This window comes from Xylona heveae, assembly GCF_001619985.1.
Source record: "Xylona heveae TC161 unplaced genomic scaffold L228scaffold_1, whole genome shotgun sequence".
Classification (NCBI taxonomy): Eukaryota; Fungi; Ascomycota; class Xylonomycetes; order Xylonales; family Xylonaceae; genus Xylona; species Xylona heveae.
The window spans coordinates 1,511,934-1,533,424 of record NW_017264193.1 but is presented as its reverse complement, the minus strand read 5'-3'; the positions used below and the strand labels follow the sequence as shown (position 1 = coordinate 1,533,424).

The following is a 21,491-nucleotide window of genomic DNA, read 5'->3' as shown; positions in this document are numbered from 1 at the left end:
CTCGAATTTGAGAGTGGAGGATGATGAGGACGATGTTTAGCCAAAGACATAAGGTGTGGTCAGGCTTTGGTCGGCATTTCACCAAGCGAATTTAGAAAGCTCATCTGATGGGCGCCACACATTCACATACAATTAAACAAGAATGGTCAAGCAACAGATAGTTTACGGTTTAGTGAGAGCCCACTAACGAGGGAGGCTGCTTCCTAAATTGGAGGGAACCAGCGACCTGTCAAGGCCATCTCCCGGGCAAAGAACACCTAACTAAAGCTAAACAGAAAGCAGCAGGGGAAAGAGAGTTCCATCGCTGCCTTCCGGGTCTTACTTGGAGGAGAGAGGCGTGAATGAGTACGGAGGTAGTGAGCGAGTGAGTTGATGCGTGAGCAAAGGGAAAGGGCCGCTTGACTGATTGACTCGCACCTTCCTCATCTATGCGGCGGTCTTCGTACCTATCGTACCTGTACTTTTCTTAGTGAGGGGTCTGAACCGGATCTGGATTTCTCTTCCGCCCCACCGCAGCCGTCGCTTGGTCGCGGTAACAGCATGCCAAGTTGCCCAAGGGTAGGGATGAACGATCAACCACCATGCAACTAATGCTCTCGTTCAACAGGGGCAACGAGACAAAGATGGAAATGCTCATGGATTAATGGACCCTCTTAGGCCAACACCTTTCAGTCACTTCTATCTCATTGGATACTAGCCCAGACAAAAAAAGGTAGCAAGAACGGCTTCTCCGATAAACTAAATAATGATAATATTGAGAACATCAGCAGAAATAGGTAAATTAGCTGTCGTAATCCCTCCATGCCGCAAACACAAGGGCGTCGCGGAAACCCGAAAAAAAGGGGTTGTTCAGAGCAAGCTCCACCGGCGGGATTATCATGGCATTTTCCAACCAGTCCAGAAGTAACCAGAGAATACCCGACCATTGATACCACAGTTTATGCTGCTTTCATTCTCCCCATGTAGAACTTGTATGCGTAGTATGGGCATTGAAACAGAAAATTAGACTTGGCTACACAGAGCCAAGGTACTAATCCCGGTAGCTACCTGCCTTTAAACGGTGGCTGCTGGTCATCAAATGGGAAAGGCCAAGAGGACCCTCAACCGGCACTTCTGACCTCAAGGCTTGGCGCAGTGCTCTTTCCGGCATTGGGCTACGCCCCTTGCCCGACAGGTCAGAAGCGATTGGTGTGATCTTGTCGCTTGTAAAGACTTATCTGATCATCTTTGATAAGTCAGTTTTGACGATGATACGGCAGCTGCCGCGTCTTGTATCCTCCAAAGCTATCTTATAATTCCAAAGTGTCTACGTTCATAACAACGATACTTTAAATAACAGTAGCAGCAAAATTCTTAATTGGCAATAATGCGGTAGAACGATCGTCCTAGCTGCAATGGCGACTAACAAGAGATCTCGTGCTGTCTATGAAGCCGATCTACAGGCTCGGCAGTCGCCCTATGTGCTCTATGGCACCGCCCTCCCACCTCTCGATCCCGAGGTCCGCGATGACGGGTCATATGTACCTATATGGAAGCAGGAAGTGACCGACGAGCGAGGACGTAAGCGCCTACATGGTGCCTTCACCGGAGGTTTTAGTGCAGGGTAAGAAAACCACTAGGCGCAATATCAAATGAGCTGGCTAAGAAATTATAGGTATTTCAATACAGTTGGATCCAAAGAAGGATGGACGCCGTCTACTTTCGTCTCCTCACGGACAGACCGCTACAAAGAAACTCCAAATAATGTCCAGCAGCGCCGGGAAGATTTCATGGATGACGAGGATCTGGCGGATGCGGCTGAGGCGGAACGCTTACAGACGTCTACATCGTTTGCCGGCTTGGGCTCGACGGCTGAGGATACTTTCCGTCAAGGATTCTTGACGGATATCTTAAAGACAGCAGGGGAAACAATGGGTGTAAAGCTCTTAAAAAGAATGGGGTGGCGAGAGGGTCAGGGCGTCGGGCCAAAAGTGAGGAGGAAAGCTCGATTTCACGACGAAGACGATAGAGAAGATGAGCAAACTACGCACTTGTTTGCACCAGACAATCCACCTATGGTTTCATTTGATCGGAAAGACGATTATCAGGGCTTAGGATATGTTGGGGAGGCACGGCTATCAGATTCCGCAGGAAGAGGCGGCTCTGATCAAAAGGACCACGAATCCGACAGCGACTCGAGGTTATCACTGCTACGGGAGCCCGCGAAAAAGAAGAAAGAGAAACCTCAAACACGTGGAGGTTTTGGTGTGGGAGTACTGAACGATACTGGCTCAGATGATGAGGATCCGTTTGAGATGGGGCCTCGTATTTCATACAATCGCACAATTGGTGGTGATGCCAAAAAGAAGCGCCGATCAGAAGGCGGGCTATCATCCATAGGATCAGCTAATCCCTTGGTGGCAGCAAAGCCAGTGTTTATTTCGAAAAAGAAAGCTGCCGCCAAATCTCAATCTGGCTTTCGTAAATGCCATGACGGACGCTTACCCCTGGACGGCTTCGTCCTGGCAGTCGATACAAGCTTGCATTCTTCTATTGTAAACCAAGACGGAAGGTACCCTCCTCCAAAGATTCCTCCTGATTGGAAGTCAGCGAAGGAGTTGGTGACATCATCTTCAACGCCCGACGACAACTATCAGAGCGTAGCAGATGTGGCAAAAGCTTCATCGCTGGACCCTAAATCGCGAGCAAAAGTGCTTGGAGAGGAGCAACTTCCTGGAAAATCTGTTTTCGATTTCCTAAGCGCATCTGCCAGAGCTCGAATTGCGTCTGCGTCCGGAAGATCGGATTTACCAGCAGCTCGTGGTGAAGCGCCTCCCGAAGGCTTTGCCACGACCCAGGAGCAACGTCAGCAATCTCTGCAGAGCCTTGTTCCTGCACTCGATAAGGGTGTTGCCATTCAAGCTCTAGGACGCGGCATAAGCGGCTGGATGCCTTACGCAGAGGACGAGTCGAAACGTTCTCGATACAGAACTTTCCTCGAGATAAGAGCTGGCATACGAAGCGGTCTACCGGAACGAGCTCCAGCAATGTCCACAGAAGACTGGGTGAAAGAGCTTCACGAGTTTGCCCATGCAGCACAAATTTTCAAGCCAATGACTGGAATGATGGCTTCACGATTTACCTCCTCCTCGACATCGCCAAAGGTCGCCTCAGATTCCGAGTTTTCCAACTCTCAAAGCGCGCTGCTGAGTAGGCCAGAGCAAAAACCAGAAGATCCAGCAGAGTCTGCCGCCAAGATGGGCATGTTCGGGCCTTTGACTCGGTCAGTGCAGCAATTTTTCCCTACTAGACTCCTATGCAAGAGATTTAACATCAGGCCTCCTGCCAATGTCGCGCCGGACCCCGATATGGGTTCAGATACGCCTACAAGTGGTACTAAAACAACTTCCACTGGAATACCTAGCGCTTCCCTAGAACTTGTGTCTAAATCAACCTTGGATTCGATCCTGCGCGAGTCTAAGGCTCATAGAAGCGAATCTGGGGAAACGACACCTAGCGGCGGATCTGAAACCCCACACAACCAGCCAGTTGAAGCTCCAGTTGACCCTGAGCACAATGAGGCCCTGGAAAGCCAAAGAGCCGGCGATGCCATGTTTAAGGCGATTTTTGGAAGCGATGATGAAGACGATGAATGAATTTAAGTCTAAATTAACGAACCATTAATCGTACGAGATAATATACCACATCAGGATCGAGCATTTTCCCCCACGTTTCTCGCCCTCGACTTCTGCTACCTCCTTGCATCGCATTTTCTGCACGGCCGAGTGACATTTGATTATAGCGCTTTTCCCCTTGACCTTCAAACCATTGTTTTAAGCCCCTACCAGAGTCCCATTGTGCTTTTGTCTGTCACTGATTTTCTGACTGAGAAAGTTTTGTGGTGGGCGCATATTTCAATGCTTGGCGCTCAGAACCATGCAGTGCGGAACTTATACGGTTCCACCATTCAACCGACGACGGCGACAATGACAAATGAGGAATTGGAATTGATTTGCAGATTTTGTTGTTCCGCCAAACGGGAAAGAGCAGAAGATCCGGCTGTTATCAACACGCGTTCTCGGTTACTTAACGTATATATTGATATGAGGACCTGGATGGTTAACTACTACACAGGTTCTCACAAGTCACCTGCACAAGACGCCACATAAATATATAATATGACCGCAGCGACAAAAGCCATGAAGCGTATTTTGGCGTCCTGGACTCATTGTAAAGCGAACGTCAGAAATGGCCGAAGTTGTTTCACTCCCACATGATGTGGTCATTATAGGAGCAGGCCCATGCGGTCTGGCTGTCGCGGCCCGCCTTACTGAAGCTACACCCTCTGCCCTCTTCACCGACGCTGAGCATGAGAGATTTTGGGGGAAACGGCACAATTCCTCTCATCGAAAGACCTTGAACAAGTCCGAGGATCTCACTAGGCAGTCCCCATCGACTTCTCGACCTGTGTCCCGTTATTCGATAGCTGTCCTCGAATCTCATTCGAACCAATGGATGTCGAGGTGGAATAACCGCTTCGATGCTCTCAGGATTAGTCACCTCCGCAGCCCGATGTTCTTTCATGTCGATCCTGGCGATCGAAATGGCCTGCTGGCATATGCCTATGCAGAAAGACGCGAGCGGGAGCTGAAGGAGGTCCGGAATGTGGTTGGCAAGGAGCTGAGCAAGCACCATAGGAAGCAGAGGAGATCTGCTGGAAAGTAAGCTTGCCCTATGACTTGTTTCTTAATTTCCTTTTTTGTCGTGTCCTCTTGATCGCCATTCAGTCCGTCTAATTCAGTCCGCCTATCGCGTTCGACCCTATCTAATGTGCGTCTCAAGTATTTAATGTGCTAATATCATATACAATGAAAAAAGGAAAGCAGCAGCTCCGAAGATTGTTCCAGTCAATGAGCGTGACCGAGAAGACTACTTTCGACCTTCGCAGAAGCTCTTTTGCGACCACTGTCAGGACGTCAGCCGGCGGTATAAGGTCGATAATCTTATTCAACAAACTGAGGTTACCTCAGTGAGCTATGACCATGCAGAAGATGATTCTGGACGAAGTTTATTCACGATCGAGTCGACGACTGGAAAATTCTATTCTAGAACAGTGATCATGGCCATTGGTCCCGGCGTGCCCCAGTGCGTTCCAACCAGTTACGAGGGGGATGTCTTTGCCGCGTGTCACACGTCATATATCATGGATGGCGGGGAGCTTCCTGCTCATCTCATGAAGAAAATCAAGAGTAAAGCCGCTACCAACGTTGTGGTTATTGGTGGCGGTCTTACAAGCGCCCAGGTTACAGATTTGTTGATTAAAAAAGGTGTAACAAAGGTGTGGCATCTGATGAGGGGTCCAACAAAAGGTCAGCCTATCAATTTTCGAATACATATCAATGATTATTCACCTAATACTTCCTCGGCTTGTTTTGTACTGACAAATTTGCTTGTATCAAGTACGCCACTTTGACCTTGAGTTGCCATGGGTCGGAAAATATAAAAATAATCAGTTGTCGACATTCTGGTGTTGTGATGACGACGATGGTAGGTAGACTGATCTTATCAGACCCGTCCCATGCAAAACGTGTCCCTTTAAACTCCACTACATATTTGATTTCATACCTCGTGTGAATCGATAGCGGTGCTTTAGATTGAGCAAAATTTCTCGAACTTCAAAGCTTGTTGAACGGTATTGTCGATATCAATGGCTAATAGTTGCGTTAGAGCGCCTCAAAATGATTCTCGAGTCCCGGAACGGCGGCACTCTCACCCCCGAGCATCGAAAAATTCTCGAGACTCACTGTGCACATGGCCGAGCAAAATTATTTAATTATACAGAAATTGCATCAAAGACCTGGGACCCAGCAACGAAGACATGGCTTGTCAAAATCAAGTCAACGCAGCTGGCGTCCAAGGACGAGGATGCAGAATCAGACACCAGTGCCGAGGATGCTACAATGGAGAAGGAATCAAAAACTTCTCAATCAAAGCCTCCTTCTGCAACCAATAAAGATGTCGAGATCTCAGGTTTGCATTCTTCAGAAGATGCCAACCACTCAAGCATGACAGACGACACAATCAGCGGCGCGTCGGACTCCGCCACTCACCCAACTCGCCAAGGCCAAATTAAATCAACTGAGCCCCCCTCCGACGAAGACACCCTTCCCTCAATCGACTTCATCATATACTCCACCGGTAATGTTGCAGACATTGACTCCATGCCGCTGCTAGAACCGCTGCACCGCTCTCATCCAATTGACACAAAAGGCGGCCTGCCGTGTCTTACCAACGACCTCATGTGGCGCGATGACGTGCCGCTCTTCCTCACTGGTCGATTTGCAGGACTTCGTCTTGGCCCCTTTGCCGGAAATCTCGAAGGTGCCCGACAGGGCGCCGAGCGGATTGCTTGGAAGGTAGAGGAGCTGCTTTTACCTGAGGACACGGTGGATAGTGCACCTCAGGGGCCCAAAGATCTTACGGCCGAGCGTTTTGCCAAAACAACTAAACAATCCAATGGCAATAAGATGAAGAAGAGCAAACAGACTACTGCTCCGTCTGCTGATGCCACTGTTACTGCCACAACTATTTCCGCCGGCGGCAGCGGCAGCGGTAGCATGGTTGCTGATGGCAGTGGACAAAGCCATCACGACCACTCTTCTTCATCTTCCTCTTCTTCTGATGATAGTGGACATAGCAGTGACGGTATTTCTGATACTACCGTCTCTACTTCCGCCACGGCTCTTACCACCGATCATACTGACCTCGACGACAAGGGTGGCGATGATGTTGATGAAGATGATGATGATGATGATCAACACACCTTTTCCATGCACACAAAGGCAAAATGGTACACTCAGGGCGTGGGATCCATGTATCTTGCTTTGGAAGACGAGGCCTGAAGTGGGAATAGTATCTATAAACTGTACCGAGTACCTTACATAGATGTTTGTCGTCTGTAGCCTGTATCATAGTGGTATGACCAATCAATGAGTATCATCATCTTTTCCATCGTCATCGCAAGGATCGCCTCTTTGGCATACTTTCAGATTCAAACGGGTAGCATGCATAGGGCAATTATGGCAGCGATTGTACGAAAATACTTCTCTATCCAGAACAGAAAAGACGTAACTATAACCTTCTTAAGTATATGCATGGAAGAGCATCACCTTTAGAACTCACGATCACAAGAACACGCGAGATTAATGTATCACATTACTGTCATGTGGGAGAAAAAAAAGTTGTATAACGCAGAATAACTTCGTTTAATTTTTTGGGTTTGGTTTCCTGGTTTAGTTACCGGATTGAGTAGAGCAAAAAAAAGCAAAAGCAGAAGGAAAACCTTTCTAGCCACGAGTCAATCCCAGAGTGAAGTGACTTTTCAGACACAAGTCACCGGGAGACGTCAGAACCGGCTGATGTATAGCTGACCTGTACCCATCAAAAAAAAAAAAAAAAAAAAAAAAAAAAAAAAAAAAAAAAAAAATCGTGTGGAAAAAGAGAAGGCAAACAAGAGAGCGGGTGAGGGGAGGTATCGAGTCTTGGTCTTGTGTGCATCCTAACGTAGTATGCGGAGATGAGTCCTGCCAAGGAACAGACTGTTCCCGAGGTAATAAAATAATAATAATAAAAATTTCAACCTCCATCAATCAAGATGATCAAAGATCTATATGACCGAATGCCATCATCGATTACCAAACTTATCCAAACTGCCTTGGAAAAGTGGGTGTGACGAGATGGGATGAGATGAAAAGCAATTAAGAGACCGAACCTTGAATCCCGAACCCAAAGAAAAAAAAAGAGGGGTAAGAAGTGACGAAGAACTGTCGTAATAATAATAATAACCGTCTCGTCACTTGAACCGTAAAAAGCAAAACAAACCGAAAGTGAGGAGAGAAGCAAAAACAAAACGAGAAAAGGGACCAAAACTTTTGTTCGACCATCATACTGATGATGCCGTTTCGGAGCAATGGGAGAGGAGATGCAGGTTCAGACGAGAGCGAACACGCTCAAGCCCCGACCCCAACCCCTCCCATCTCGACATAATGCCGGGCAGTATTCAATACAAGACTGCCCTCTCTTCAGTTCCTGCCGAGAGCAAGATTCTTCCAGTGCTCCACCTCACTTTGCAGTTCCTCAATCTGGCGCTCCAATGCATCAAACCGCTCCATCTTCTTCATTCGTGACTTGCGCGCTGCGGCCGTATTGCGGGCACGCTTGACTGCGATCAAATCAGATGGGTCATCGACCACAATTGGTGGCAACGGCTTGTCACGACGACGCGAGTTCACGCCGGCAACTGACGAGTGCTTGCGCGCACCCGATCTGGGCGATGAGCCGGGCGACGAGCTACGACGGCTAAGACTTGGAGTCATGGCAGCGCCGTTGATGTCTGGCGTTCCGAGGACGACCTGGGCGCTGATGTTGAAGGGATCAGCGACCATGACATCCTCGGCAGCGCTCAGGGGCGACTCGTCGTTCTCGCCGCCACTAATGCTGGGGAACAAGGAGAACCATGCGTCCTGGCCAGCCAAGTCGGCGTCGGCATTGGCGAAGAGGGGCGAGGTCTCAAAGCTCTCTGCAACATCAGGGGAGTCAAAGATGGAGGGAGAGGTCAGGTTGGTGAACGCGGCCGAGGGCGGCGCCGACGCCAGAGGATCCCGGAGGAGATCCTTTGGCGAGACGGTGCCGCTGCTACCAACCGACTCATTCATGGAGGCAAAGTTGGGGTCCGAATAGCCCACCGACTCAAACAGCGACACGTCCTTGGTGACGTCGTCGGCGCCGAAGTCGAGCGGCAAGTCAAAAAGATTGTCTAACGCGAAAGACGCGGTCAGCAGGCTGCAAGCAAAGTCACGTGACAAGACCGTGGCAAAGAGAGAGTTACCTGGAACCATGTTGATCGCAGTATTGTTTACACTGAAAGAATTATTGGGTTGCTGGAAAAAGTTTTCTAAGTTGCCGGTGCTGTGACTGGCGAAGAGAGGAACAGGCGGCACAGAAGGAGTGCTCAGTCGATGCTGACTGCTGTTGCCTGAAAGACCAAAAGACGAGGACGAGGGCGCAGAAGAAGCGTTGACAAAACGAGCTCTCTGGCCGGCCGAGGGAATAAACCGATGGAAAGACGTCGACGAAGGATTGTGCCCGGTACCGTTAATAATCTCCGTCACTCTGGGATTCTGAACCGCTTGAGAGGCAGAAAAGAGATGAGTAGAGTTTCTTCGATGATGACCTTGCAAGGCCGTTTGGTAGGCGGGATTAAGGGCTACGCGATTGAAGGCGAGAGCTTGCTCTGTCGCACGACGTCGAGCTGGTCGGGAGGCTGGCGCAGAGGGCGTCGGAAACAGCACAAAGTCTGCTGGGGCTGCTTGACTCGAATTGAAGGCAGAATGCCGCTGGGACTGAGGTTGGGAAAGCCATGACTGCTGGGTATCCGTGGTGAACGACGTGAGGTCGTCTGGTAAAATGGTTGCAGAGGTGCGAGAACCGGTGCGACGCGGGGCGAGGCTAGAATTCAGAGATCCTCGAAGAGGGGACTCTGAGAGGGAAGAAGAAGAATATTGAGTGGAGTAGTTCAAAGACTGATTAGTCGAAGAAGCTATCTTGTCAGAACGACGAAGATAACGTGGACGAGACGAGCGGGAATCGCTTAAGCGAACTGCATTTTTGCGACGATTATTAAGATCCTTTAGTCTAAACGTATGATAAATGGTGACTGATAAAAGGGATCTTGAGGGTGTGTTTTGTGAAGAGCGCCGTTGTTGTAGAAAGAAAGTAAGAAAAGAAAAAAAAATATGGAGGAGGGGGAAAGAGAAAATCAGGCAAGCGAAGTGGGAATCAGGCAGCCCTTAAATGGAGATAAAGGAGGAGATTCAATCAGGCGGGAAAGAAAAAAGAGGTTTGAGTGGCATGTTTGGTCGGTCTATCGCTCTTTCCCTCGTTCGGCCGGTTCAGCCTCCACCACAATTCATTCGCGTGTAACTGAGGGGTATGTCGAGTACCCAGTACTTGAACCTCTTTCTCATAAACAAGCTTAATTCAAGTACTCTACACTTGATCTGAGCCGAAGTCCGAGATGGCCGACAGGGGTGCCAGAGTATGACTCACTCTGAGTGCGAATCCCCATTGGCTGCAATAGACGGATTCATCTCCTGCATGCACTAGCCATTTCCTTTTCGGGAAAGTCGCATTCACCTTCATCCGCAGGGCGCAACGACGCGTCCCACAAATTCTCAATACGAGCAACATCACAGAGAAAGAGCAGTAAATGAAATGGCATCAGATACTTTCAAAATTAAAACCCCCCCGCCGACTAAAAGGCGTTTGATTGAAATTCCCAACAACTATCTCAAGTCTCACCAGTTGTTGACCACTTCCAATGTAGTCTGTAGCTGGAGAGTGATGATCATTCAGGAAGGCTTTAACACACACACACACACACACACACACACACACACACACACACGGTAGTAATTCCGCCGGTCAGACGGCATCAAACATGCTTATTATTAATCCATCCTTGCCAAGTCTTCGAGATAATCTCGAGGCGAACCGTCAGCATCATCATCGTGACGGGAAACCGAACCTGGGGCTAACGGTTTCGGGTCTGAACCATCCAACTTAGCACGTTCCATCTTGGCTCCAACCGTGAAATTGTTACCGCGAGGTGCCCGCGCTTTTTGGCCCATAACTTAAGTTAGCTTTGCTTCATATTGTACTTCGTACGGTGCATTTACTCGGAACATTCCTTTTCATTTCAAACGTCCCCCTCGCATCACAATGATTCATCTTCTTTGTGTCAGGCAGGGAAACAATGCAATCCATGGTCACGAAATATGCATGCAGCACTGTACTCTCAAGGCATTGTTTCAATATTTGCGTTTCGCTCCTACAATGTAGGGCTTATCAGTGCAAAAATGCGTCGAAAGTCTGTGGATGTGTGTGGTGTGTGGTCAGCCCGCATGCATAGATGCATATGTGGAGTAAACGAAAAAAAGTCACGCAGACGGTCTGCCGGGCTATCGTTGTCAGTCCCACTCTGTCCGTGCAAAAGATAGGTAGAGAGAAGCGACAAAGGTGTCCACTTCGGCCAAATTTACTCTTACGCCGAGTCCGCCAGCAATTAAATCTACCACTATAGCTTCTCACTTCTTGCTGTGCCGCGGGAATCATTTCAATATTATTGCACTGCTGTGATCAACTTTGATTAGCTAGCTATATATGCACAGTCAATCACACGAGCGCTACTCTATACTATATACCTCCGTACCGTGGCCTCGAAGTATGTTATAGTACGTAGAGAGCGCAGCCCTTTCTGCGCCTGCGGATCAACGAATCCGCAGTCTCTCCCCCCCTCTCTACCTCATGTCTAGCCAATAGTCCTAGTCTGCTATTTTGGCCCCCATTTCGCAGGCCGCTTCTCAATCCCTCGGTTCTCGGTTTGAAATCTTTCCGTTTCTCACGGGACATATCAAATCCAATCTCACAGCTACCCTACTTGGATTAAACGGCAGTTCTTCACTCAAGACCAAGTAAAAACAAGCACAAAGTCCATAAACTCAAGAGCTACTTTTCTTATAACTGAACGATGAACGCACCCACCACAGTACTTGGCATTTGTTCCATTCGCCCGTGACATTTTCGCTTTTCGGTTCTCAGGGTTACAGGAACTTGATCAATCGGGCCATTATCAGATCATGGAGCTCAGATCATACACAGTATGATAAACATATAAATCAGCTCATCCGACATAATAACTGGCGTGTCTGTGCTGTCTCTTCGTAGTATTTTCTCTTTCTTAGTGCATCATTCCAACGGCGTCGTTGGGGATGGTTTTGCTTTGATGATTTTGGCTCTTCCGGGATCATACAATCGTGCGCTTTGAGCCTCTGGCCGAAGCCTTCAAGGCAATAACGATCAGTCCGAGTTTAACAGCAATCGCAAGCACCACACTTCACTTCATAAATAACCGTTTGGTATGTGGCCTATTAGCTATGTACCTTATGCATATGCGTGGTAGTATTTGTATCTAATCATGGTCTCTGCGGCCCTGTCATAGCCACAACACGCCGCGTCTTCCTGTTTCCTCGTTCAGATATTTTTCTACCTCTCCTTCTCCTTCGTGAAATTGCACGCATGCAGCAAAGTCAATGCAATGTCCATGTCAACCTACCGAAAACAAATTTTGAACGAATTTCAGAAATTATCAGATTAACGAATAGTTGGATGACAAAGAAAATGAGGCCGCTCCACAGTAGTATGTATCAAGTAGGGATGACCATGATGATATTTCAAAGGGGTGGAATCAAATGAGCGGATGTAAAAATGCAAAAATGGAAGGAGGGAAAAATGAGAAATAACAGCAATGGGGGATATGATGCCGTGAACCGATAGATAGAAAGGACAACAAAAAGGCGAAAGTGAAAATGAAATTCTTCGCTTCAACGCAAGCCAATGACACTCTGTTCATATTACAATCGTCAGCCCTACGATACACGTGATAGGGAATGCAGAAAAGCATGCCACACTTACCATCTCCAGGGTCCAAACCCGACGAATCCAAACCTTTAATTTTCCTTCAACACCTTCAACGTCGAGCAGCTCGACACCTTCCCACCAACATCGTCGCGCGGGTTTCCGCCAGAAAAGCAATAGCTTCTGTGCCATGCCCATGGCGTGACTGTTCATGTCATGACCCTTGATATCCGTACGTAGTCGGGCCAAGGCAAGGCTGCAGACGACGGCCTTGTTAGGCTCGCCCGCTCGATGACCCCATCGGTCGTCGTGATTGAAGCCACTGAGATACGTACAAGAATGATTAGAAAATCGAATTCCCTTCTGGCCAAGGGGCGAAAGGCAACCTACCCTGCTGTCAACATCTCAATCAGGTGCTGCTCCGTTGTGCCGGCCTCCTCGCTTTTGCGCAAACCAGAGAAGATGCCATCTTGCTTCAGTAGCGCCCGCCCAGCAGCTCGCTTGACCTCAATCATCTCGGGCTGCTCAATTTCACGTCTTGGAGGAATGACATAAAAGTCCAGATCCTCTCTCAGGACGATAATTCCTGCTCGATCCTGGAGCATGTCCCTCGCAGAGCCAGGCACAGGCTCAACCGAGACTGCATTGGGATCCGAGCTCGTGGGGGAAGGGGAGCTAGACGGGATGGACTGGGCGACGTTGCGGAAAAACTCAAGCATGTATTGGAGGGATGCGGGATCGTACTGAGCATAAAAAAGATTGTCAGATAAATGTATATTTGGGTTCCCCAGGACAGCCCGTGTCCATGCAACCGAACGTACATCAACTGGATAGATATCTCCTTCGTGATAAGAGTTCATGTGCCCGTCAGGCAATAGTCCATTTGGGAAAAGGGATAGGAGAACAAATTCCGGAAGAGTTAGTAGTTCATCTCTGGAGAGAGTGAAGCGTGTGCCTCTGTGACGTGGTTGACGCAAGTTAGTTTCGGAATTCATGATTCTTCCAGGTTCTGCGAGGCGTATTTACCGGAGATCAAGCGTAATATTTTCATCGGAGCCGACTTCTATCATATAAGGTAGTTAGTAGATCGACTCAAAGCGCAACCTTTCCTCTCGTCACTTACCACCCAAAGTGTTTAATGGCGGGCCTACACCCTGCGATACCTGGGTGATGATGCTCGCTTCTCCCCCGGCGGACGCCATCATGTATGTGAACGAATGAAGTGGGCTGAATCCTTCAGTATATGGCGGGGGCGGTTCGCCTTCGTCTGCGCTCTTGCTCGAAACCTCAGGCTTTGAATCTGTGGGGAGCGCCGCTTTTGTTTCTGCTGCGGCCTTTGACGGAGACGAAGGCTCTTCCTCAAAGGGAGGCGCAGGGTAATTTGATGACGAAGGTAGGAACCCCGGATCCTCGTCAGGCAGTAAAGTCGCCTCGAGGCTGTGACGTTTCGATGAGGGCGTAAAGTAGAGAGAGGAGAATGGCGGCGGCCGAGGTGAAGGCGGAGGAGATGAAGAGGAAGAGGCCTCGGAGGCGGGAGGGAGGGGAGGTGGAGAGATGTACGAGCTTCGGTCCACCTTGCAGGAATGATGAGGATCTGGCTGGTGGCCGTATGGCGGAGCTTGGACGGACAAGCCGTCAAGAGTCTCTTGTGAAGCCGACAATGCTGATGAAGTGATCGAGGACAGCGCAATTAGGGGAAATTCACGGGTCGCGAAGGAGGTTGGACGCTATATGGCAGCAGATCACCCAATGGGGTAAGAGGGCAGAGCTCTTGCCCTAGAATACCACTCGCATTCGTTCTAGAACATTAGCGCAAAGTGGTGAAGCTGAAATAATCCAGTGAAGATGGTAGGATCCGTTGAAGTGCTTGGCTGGTGATTGTTTGGGTGGATGAAAGTGATTAATGAGGTCAAGACTGAGCTCCCCCATACGCTGGAGGAAGTTGGAGATGGCTGTCAATCAACCCGCGCTACTAGCCGCCTTGGCCCAATCAGATTTCTCCATAGGCTAGACCGAAACAAACACCTTGTTTACTGTTTTCCACAATTAAACTATCTTTTAATTTTATTTTATTTTATATCCTGCAAAAAGATTGGGAACTGAGTTTCACAGTTGAATTCTCTTCCTGTGGTGATTTTTAATTTTGATTATGGTTAAAGGCTTAAATTTTACGACCGCACAAATGTCTCATCCAATTCAATAAATCAAGCAGATCTTGGTCTAATGACGGAAATGTTCGTCTCATGCTTGGAAGTTGATAATATGGTATAGATGTCGTATATGACCCGCATTATTCCCAGACGCCCCTAAAAACCACCATTTCCACATAATTTACAGATTTGTGCACTCTAAGTATTCCTACGCCCATCATTCCTCGTTATAAGCTTCAAGCGAAGCCATGCGATTGTCCCATGCCTATTTGGCGATCGTCAGCCGGCGGCTGCGCTAACTACCGGAGTAGAAACCAAGACATTTTTCAACTTACCAGTACCTTCGCTATCAACCGCACCAGTCATTCGCGAATTATTCCTTTCAGGTGAACTTTCATTCTGGATGACAATTAGCGTTAGACATTGTCGACTCTCTGAAAAGATCCAAATATGCCAAGGCGAATCTGTAGATGCGTTGAACGTCCACTTACATTTACCACCCTATCCCCTTCAACTCGCACTTCGTGGTCCCGGAAACGCCGCATCAGTGCGAGGAAATTACTCTGCTGAAATTTCTGGCTCTGGTCGTCCTTGACCTTGTCTAGAAGATCTCCGGCTACCCTTGCAAGCTCATCGTTCTCGTCTCTTGTTATTTCTTCTTCTGTACGATTATTCGATTCTTGATGGTCAATAGTATCAGCGCCTATTCGCGCCTGTTCAGAGATGTGGTCGAGGTTCGTTGGTTGTACAGTAATTTCCGTGGGTTCCGTCAATTGCTCCAAAGTCTCTTTGGTCCTCGATTGCCCTTGCTCTTCTTGACCAAGCATAGCTAGCCTTGCCGAGTCGAAAGCCTGCTCGAATGCCTCGTCATCCCAAATTTCCTTGCCCTTGTCCGCTTGCGCCGGCTGCTGTTGCTGTGGTTGCCCCGCCCGGGGGGCGAACTGTGACTGGAAATTTCCAACACCATGTCCCATATAAGGCTGATAAGCCTGATGCGCCAAGGGAGATGATACCGGTTGGGGATGGACCTCGTGCTGCATAAACTCTTGATGCCAGCCGCCAGGACCACTTCGCTGCGCGGGAGGTTGGTATGCAGATTTTTGTTGAGGCAAGGGCGATGCGGAATTCGACAAGTTCAGCCGTTGGAAATCAACAGCCCAGTTTGATGGGCCGCCCTGTACCGAGGGGTCAAACTGCCTTGCCGGACCCTGTTGTGGGTGATGAAACTGCGGCGGCTCCGCGGCGATTGGGGCGCCGGCCTGAAAGGCATTAAACTCAGGATCTAATATCCCTGCATTTTGACTCTGTGATCTAAAATCCTAAAAAAAGAATAAGATGACTATCTTTTAAAGACTTGAATATCATCAAGAGCAAGCATACCTGTACAGGCGAATGGCGTGGCCCAACGAGCCGGTCTTGCTGCAGAGTCCTATCGACCGATGTATGCTTTTGCAAGTGCTGCAGGGGGTTTGAAGGCCCGCAGAGCGCGTCTGTCATGGCGTTTGTTACCAAATCTAAGCAATCAAGGCGCCAAAGGTAGGATGTGTTCAAATAATCTGAAAGCTCGCAATTAGATTGTTGCCTCGATCGGTTTGCGCATTGCGGACCTATGATACAAGGCCTCGGCATATCGCCTCGCTTATTCCCCACGCCGGAGGCGAGACCAACCGAAGGAACGGCGTCGCATGTGAATTACATCAACATCGAATGCACAGTTTGAGACATTCGGTCTTGAATATTTTGGTAACGCAAATCCGTTCAGAAACAAGTAAATGAAGTAGCTGTGGAATGAAAGGGGAATGAGATAAGATTGATGTTGATTAGGGAATATTATCGGGTTTGCCGGCGAAAGGATAATCAAGTCTCCCAACCATGCTCTATGACTTGAAGCCAGTTTTCCCTCAATAATATATATTTAATCTGATCTCTCACATAATATCCACGCAAGCATTTTGTCAGTATTATAAGGGAATTCTACGTTTCTTTTATTGGAAAGGGAACTTTTAGGCATGCGATGTTGTCATTGATGAGATGGATGTTAATCAGTTAAGATATGATTATCTCTTGGCGATCAGATAAGCGACAGGGGCGCTGCGACGCCAACACTGTGGACAAATGGTCCTAAAGCCACCGCCGCAGGAGCTTCATGAGTAGCACATCTATCCCTGTCTCTTCTCACAATGGTGAGGAATAATTTTTAATGCTCAAACAAAAAAACAATGAAGCTAACATCGTTCCTCTAGTCGCAAGTAATCTCCAATTCCGGCCACGATGACATGGTCGTACGTGAATCCTTTGCTCTCCCACCACCACGCAGCTTCCACCTCAGGGACGATAGAGAAATGAAACTCTTGACTAATGCTCTACTGCACCCGCACAGCACGATGCTGTCCTAGACTACTATGGACGAAGACTAGCAACATGCTCATCCGACAAGACGATCAAAATCTTTGAAATTGATGGCGAGACTCACCGCCTGACGGAGACGCTGAAGGGGTAAGCGGAGCTCGCCGCGCGGCCGTCATCGCAGCTTATACTGACCGTGGGAAAACGCGCAATATAGACACGAGGGAGCAGTGTGGTGTGTTTCATGGGTGCGTCTTTGAATTCCTCTTTCTCGCTGTCACAACCTCCCTCTATATCATCCAAGTAGAGCTTGCCTTGCTCATACCTCGTTTCCTCTTATTAGGCACATCCCAAGTATGGCAATATTCTCGCATCGTCAAGCTTCGACGGCAAGGTCTTCATCTGGCGAGAGCAAAATGGACAATGGTATGCGGAAATATTCCATTGGTTCCTGACAGAATTCTTTCAAAAGGGAGATGAACAACTGACGTCCCGTTGTTTGTTTGCATGGAAACAGGACAAAAGTCTTCGATTTTGGACTTCACACCGCAAGCGTCAACATTGTCTCCTGGGCACCCCATGAGCTCGGCTGCCTTCTCGCATGCGCCAGCTCCGATGGCAACGTCAGTGTGCTCGAATTCGCCGACAACAGCTGGTCTCACAAAATCTTCCCTGCCCACATTATTGGCGTCAACGCTGTATCGTGGGCGCCGTCCACGTCGCCAGGCTCACTAGTCAGCGCGGGCAGCGGCATCGGCAAGGAACGCGAACGAAAATTTGTTAGCGGAGGAAGTGATAACCTCGTGAAGATATGGGAGTGGAGGTATGTCATGATTTGCCTATTTGATCTTAACTGTCACCTTCCTTTTCCAGAAACTTTTATTTGATAATCTCTCCCTCCTTATTGCACTTCATTCAACTTTACCCTGTATTTCCGCTACAGACACAAACTTCACTTTCATACTTCAATGACCCCCGCAAAAGAATAAAAAGCTAACTAGGTTCTTAACGTCTCGCAGCTCCGAGACTCAATCATACACCAACACGACCACCTTGAGCGGCCACACCGACTGGGTCCGCGACGTCGCGTGGGCGCCGACCATTCTTCAGAAATCCTACATTGCGTCTGCATCGCAGGACAAGACGGTGCGTATCTGGACGTCCGACGCCGCGCACCCGGGCGAATGGAAGAGCACCACGCTCAACTTTGACTCTGTTCTGTGGCGCGTAAGCTGGAGTCTGAGCGGCAACGTGCTCGCTGTATCTGGTGGCGACAACAAGGTCAGCTTGTGGAAGGAGAATCTCAAGGGCGAGTGGGAGTGCGTCAAGACTATCGAGGAGTAATCTTTTCTTTTACGTTTGGTTATATATGCCTGTAGCCGAACGCAGAAAATGCTCTAGTCAACCGCACAGAAGAGAATATCTTTCACCACAACCCTCGCCTCTTCCGTAATTATCATTCCCTCACGCCCGAACGGAATTTCAATCAAGATATCATCGCCGCCTTCCTCTTCATCTCCATCATCTTCATTGTTTCTTAAAGTATTTTCTCTTCAGGTAACTAGCATCGAGGGATATAAAAATCAACTTCTTAAAAATAAACTTTTACGCTCATCGTCATCGTATCAAAACATTGTCGCAAACACAGCGGTAGGAGGTAGTGTCACCACTCGACTAATGTACTAGCATGACGGTCATATCCAAGTCACTTACGAACGAAAGATAAAATAAGTAAGGCTCTGTATTTGAAAATAAAGACCACGCTAGGTGTAGTCACAAGCTCTACCGCGAAATGGAAGGAAAGGACACGCCTTTCAACTGGCTGAATGGAGCCCAAATGAGCGATGTCCGCTAAGTTATTTGCGAAATTATCCGTGGATGAAAACGAGGAGGAAAGCGTGATCAATGGGCGATCAAGATGAGAGAGGGGAAAAGGCAAATGAAATAAAGCAAGAGGAATATAGCAAGGTAAAAGAAAATAGCAGGCAACTTCAGAAGCCAGAGAAATTGACTTGCAGGGGAGCAAACGATGGGAAAGGGGGAAAGCAAAACATAGGAAATCGGAACATCAAAGGAAAGAAAAGAGGAGATGCGAGGCTGGACGAAAGAAGAAAGGTAGACAGAAGAGAAACGCAAAAGCGGCTTTCTGATTCTGAAGAAGTCAGCTACTTTTTCCCATACAATAGCTGTCCAGTTAAGACCCCCCACTCCCACTTCAGCCACCATCTCTTTCAATTTTGATCTTGACCTCCCGTCTGCCTCCGCCAGAAACGCGCCATCATTGATTGGACGAAGCGTCAGCATTCGGCGGCGCTGCGGCGGTCACGGTATTCTTCGCCTCCTCGACTGTCCACCAGAGAAAAGGTCCGGATTCAGACAACACACCATCAATGAGCCGAAATTCTCCGGTAACCAGGTTCCGCTCCCACTCGGGATAGAACCATCGCCCGATGATAATTTGCCCGCCGGGGATAACAACGCCTTCATAACACTCGATGTCTGCTTCGTTGAACTCCCCATTCTCGGCCGGGTAGTACTTCAGCATGGCAAAACGATGGAAGCCGGGGATTTCGTCCTGCGAGGGCAGTTCATGGATGATACCATGCGCGCCAAAGATTTGCGAGTCGCAGCCGGTGGCGGTGAAGCGGTAATATGGAACCAGAGGTATGGATGGAAGGGTGTCTTCTGGAGTCGGCTGGGCTTGGGGATTTGCGGGATCTGCGAGATTTGTAGGATTGGCGTTATTTGCCTGTGCGGAAGCCGAAGGAGGGGAGTTATAAATATTGGCTGAAGGTGGCGCGGAACCGAAAAAGAATTGAGAGGCATTGACGTTGCCGTTATTGTCGGAAGATGGTGGCTGAGCCACAAAATTAGTCCCCGGAAACACAATGGTGATCTGCTGCAGCAGACCACCAGGAAGAGTTGACAGCGGGCTATTGAGTACGACAGGGTGTGTCATATCAATATTCAGGTGACTGTTATGAGCGGAAGAAGAGTTGTTGGACTCGGTAAATCCATTTCCAGTTGTGTTAGCATCTGTGCCAAAGGCGGTGCTACCAGAGCCACTACCGGTGGCAACCGTGCTGGGTCCAAGATTCGGGTGAACCATCTGGGCATAAAAGCCAGGTGGAGCCGACAAAAGAGTTGCCGGACCGCTTGTAGGAGGAGCATTGGTAGCATTGTCGGCCGGATGGTTAGTTTCAGCCACGTTGCTGGCAGAGTTTGTTTTTGAGGCAGAGGACGGCTTTGGTTTGAAGAGGCCGTGGATAAATGCAGGGACATATAGGAGATTCTGAATATGCCTGGAAAAGCTGTCGAGAGGTACATATGTCGGATCAAAGGGCGGACGCGATGCCGGGGTATCCGAGGGATGAGATGTCTGGCTGGTTATGCACAGCCTCTACATTTTGGACTAGCCATTAGATATTCTCGCATTCAAGATATTTTCATAAATGGAATACCAAGATAACAATACCGAAATGGTGCAGAACCGAAGAAGTGAAAAAGGTCATCAAGGACAGTGTATGGAGGAGAAAAGGGTATATTTAGATGAGCTCGACAGTTGAAAGGTACGGGAAGAAGGAAAAGCAAGGGAGCATAAGCGTAAGGGACGTGTGATGAAGGAAAAATTTCGAGAGAGACGAAGAATCCAACTTGATAAGCTGAAAGAAATTCCAGAAAGCAGACCAGATCGTGAATATGAGAGAAAAGGGATAATACGTACTTCAAAACCTTCCGGACCGGATTCAAAGAAATCCTCATATTCATGTCGGCCCGGCGGTTGAGTTCTGATAGGAAGCAGCTCATGAGCGTGAATTTGGGCTGCATTGATTATTTAATAGTTAGGAGCCAAAATCCTCAAAGAAGGCATTGTAGGTGTATTGCATCACCTACCGTGGTTGCCAATCCATTGTAACTGAAGTGGCTGAAGCCCACCATGCAATTGCTTGCTCCAAGGTCGAGGCCTTTGTCCCCTTTTAAGATTGACAAATTGCTCATGTAAGAGACCTCTGTCTTCATATAGAAGATGATACATGAAAAACCGGAGTGCTTGCAGAAGCCAACCGCTTTTCACCCTCTGGAAGCCATCAACGAATAGTGGTGCAGCTATTCTATCGAGGTAGACTACTTGTTGCGCGTAGGCAAAATTGCTGGCGGAGAGCAATGTTTTTTGGTTCAAAATTACATGTGCTAAACTCACACATAGCGAATGCCGGATTCGCGAGGAAAGCTGGCTGTCTTGGAAGTTATCAGAGAAAAATCGGCTAGATCCTGCAACAGCAGAAATAATCTCTAGATTCTTTGATATCGGGTTGCCGTCTTTGTCTCGCTCAACATTATTTCCCCCGAACGCTTCTGTGCGGAGACATTTTGTCAATATATTGCTGGCAGACGAAGCAGCCAAAACCAGAGGGATGATACACTTTGCACCCCAGAGAAAGGCAGTAAAGGGAAGGCGATTGCGGAAAGTGACCAAAATATGGACCGACTTACCTAGCACCAGATCGTGAACTAAATATAAATGATTGATCTTTACGTCCT

At 48.5% G+C, this 21,491-nt stretch overlaps 7 protein-coding genes across 7 annotated transcripts; 3 read left to right on the top strand and 4 right to left on the bottom strand.

Annotated features, from left to right (window-relative positions):
* Nucleotides 1-1,394: 1,394 nt before the first annotated feature.
* L228DRAFT_226175 (DUF1604-domain-containing protein) lies at nucleotides 1,395-3,635 on the top strand (the record flags this gene model as incomplete). The annotated part of the gene is made up of 2 exons (XM_018330407.1): nucleotides 1,395-1,603; nucleotides 1,655-3,635. 2 exons carry the CDS (start codon nucleotides 1,395-1,397, stop codon nucleotides 3,633-3,635), a joined length of 2,190 nt encoding a protein of 729 aa, XP_018191921.1.
* A 616-nt stretch (nucleotides 3,636-4,251) lies between these two features.
* L228DRAFT_205792 (hypothetical protein) lies at nucleotides 4,252-6,413 on the top strand (the record flags this gene model as incomplete). Its single annotated transcript, XM_018329660.1, has 5 exons — nucleotides 4,252-4,700; nucleotides 4,858-5,348; nucleotides 5,440-5,526; nucleotides 5,707-5,875; nucleotides 6,065-6,413. Coding segments are annotated over 5 exons (1,545 nt in total), but the record flags the coding sequence as incomplete, so codon positions are not given.
* Nucleotides 6,414-8,060: 1,647 nt separating this feature from the next.
* L228DRAFT_235446 (hypothetical protein) lies at nucleotides 8,061-10,227 on the bottom strand (the record flags this gene model as incomplete). Its single annotated transcript, XM_018330721.1, has 2 exons — nucleotides 8,061-9,560; nucleotides 10,087-10,227. The coding sequence occupies 2 exons, from the start codon at nucleotides 10,225-10,227 to the stop codon at nucleotides 8,061-8,063; spliced, it is 1,641 nt and encodes a 546-aa protein (XP_018191919.1).
* A 2,128-nt stretch (nucleotides 10,228-12,355) lies between these two features.
* L228DRAFT_10917 (hypothetical protein) lies at nucleotides 12,356-13,794 on the bottom strand. The gene is made up of 5 exons (XM_018328926.1): nucleotides 13,577-13,794; nucleotides 13,480-13,513; nucleotides 12,844-13,410; nucleotides 12,511-12,775; nucleotides 12,356-12,440 (listed from the first exon to the last, which is right to left on the bottom strand). The coding sequence occupies exons 1-5, from the start codon at nucleotides 13,656-13,658 to the stop codon at nucleotides 12,420-12,422; spliced, it is 969 nt and encodes a 322-aa protein (XP_018191918.1). The 5' UTR covers nucleotides 13,659-13,794; the 3' UTR covers nucleotides 12,356-12,419.
* A 786-nt stretch (nucleotides 13,795-14,580) lies between these two features.
* L228DRAFT_242823 (hypothetical protein) lies at nucleotides 14,581-16,179 on the bottom strand. The gene is made up of 4 exons (XM_018331543.1): nucleotides 15,984-16,179; nucleotides 15,095-15,922; nucleotides 14,939-15,002; nucleotides 14,581-14,868 (listed from the first exon to the last, which is right to left on the bottom strand). The coding sequence occupies exons 1-4, from the start codon at nucleotides 16,098-16,100 to the stop codon at nucleotides 14,840-14,842; spliced, it is 1,038 nt and encodes a 345-aa protein (XP_018191917.1). The 5' UTR covers nucleotides 16,101-16,179; the 3' UTR covers nucleotides 14,581-14,839.
* A 521-nt stretch (nucleotides 16,180-16,700) lies between these two features.
* L228DRAFT_216568 (putative nuclear pore complex subunit) lies at nucleotides 16,701-18,636 on the top strand. The gene is made up of 7 exons (XM_018330121.1): nucleotides 16,701-16,786; nucleotides 16,847-16,885; nucleotides 16,984-17,099; nucleotides 17,167-17,197; nucleotides 17,293-17,375; nucleotides 17,467-17,772; nucleotides 17,969-18,636. The coding sequence occupies exons 1-7, from the start codon at nucleotides 16,784-16,786 to the stop codon at nucleotides 18,291-18,293; spliced, it is 903 nt and encodes a 300-aa protein (XP_018191916.1). The 5' UTR covers nucleotides 16,701-16,783; the 3' UTR covers nucleotides 18,294-18,636.
* Nucleotides 18,637-19,227: 591 nt separating this feature from the next.
* Nucleotides 19,228-21,154, bottom strand: L228DRAFT_235443 (hypothetical protein; the record flags this gene model as incomplete). Its single annotated transcript, XM_018330720.1, has 4 exons — nucleotides 19,228-20,349; nucleotides 20,674-20,771; nucleotides 20,844-21,056; nucleotides 21,151-21,154. 4 exons carry the CDS (start codon nucleotides 21,152-21,154, stop codon nucleotides 19,228-19,230), a joined length of 1,437 nt encoding a protein of 478 aa, XP_018191915.1.
* Between the last annotated feature and the right edge of the window lie 337 nt (nucleotides 21,155-21,491).

Excerpts from the sequence above, each read along its gene's own strand:
- L228DRAFT_10917 (XM_018328926.1), bottom strand. The coding sequence starts at position 13,658 with ATGATGGCGTCCGCCGGGGGAGAAGCGAGCATCATCACCCAGGTATCG. Across the intron at positions 13,514-13,576 it reads GCCATTAAACACTTTGGGTG|TCGGCTCCGATGAAAATATT; the intron begins GTAAGTGACGAG and ends ATATGATAGAAG. Across the intron at positions 12,776-12,843 it reads ATTGAGATGTTGACAGCAGG|TGGCTTCAATCACGACGACC; the intron begins GTAGGTTGCCTT and ends TACGTATCTCAG.
- L228DRAFT_242823 (XM_018331543.1), bottom strand. The coding sequence starts at position 16,100 with ATGACAGACGCGCTCTGCGGGCCTTCAAACCCCCTGCAGCACTTGCAA. Across the intron at positions 15,923-15,983 it reads CACGCCATTCGCCTGTACAG|GATTTTAGATCACAGAGTCA; the intron begins GTATGCTTGCTC and ends TTCTTTTTTTAG. Across the intron at positions 14,869-14,938 it reads GGTTGATAGCGAAGGTACTG|GCATGGGACAATCGCATGGC; the intron begins GTAAGTTGAAAA and ends ATCGCCAAATAG.
- L228DRAFT_216568 (XM_018330121.1), top strand. Across the intron at positions 17,198-17,292 it reads CAGTGTGGTGTGTTTCATGG|GCACATCCCAAGTATGGCAA; the intron begins GTGCGTCTTTGA and ends TCCTCTTATTAG. Across the intron at positions 17,773-17,968 it reads GTGAAGATATGGGAGTGGAG|CTCCGAGACTCAATCATACA; the intron begins GTATGTCATGAT and ends AACGTCTCGCAG.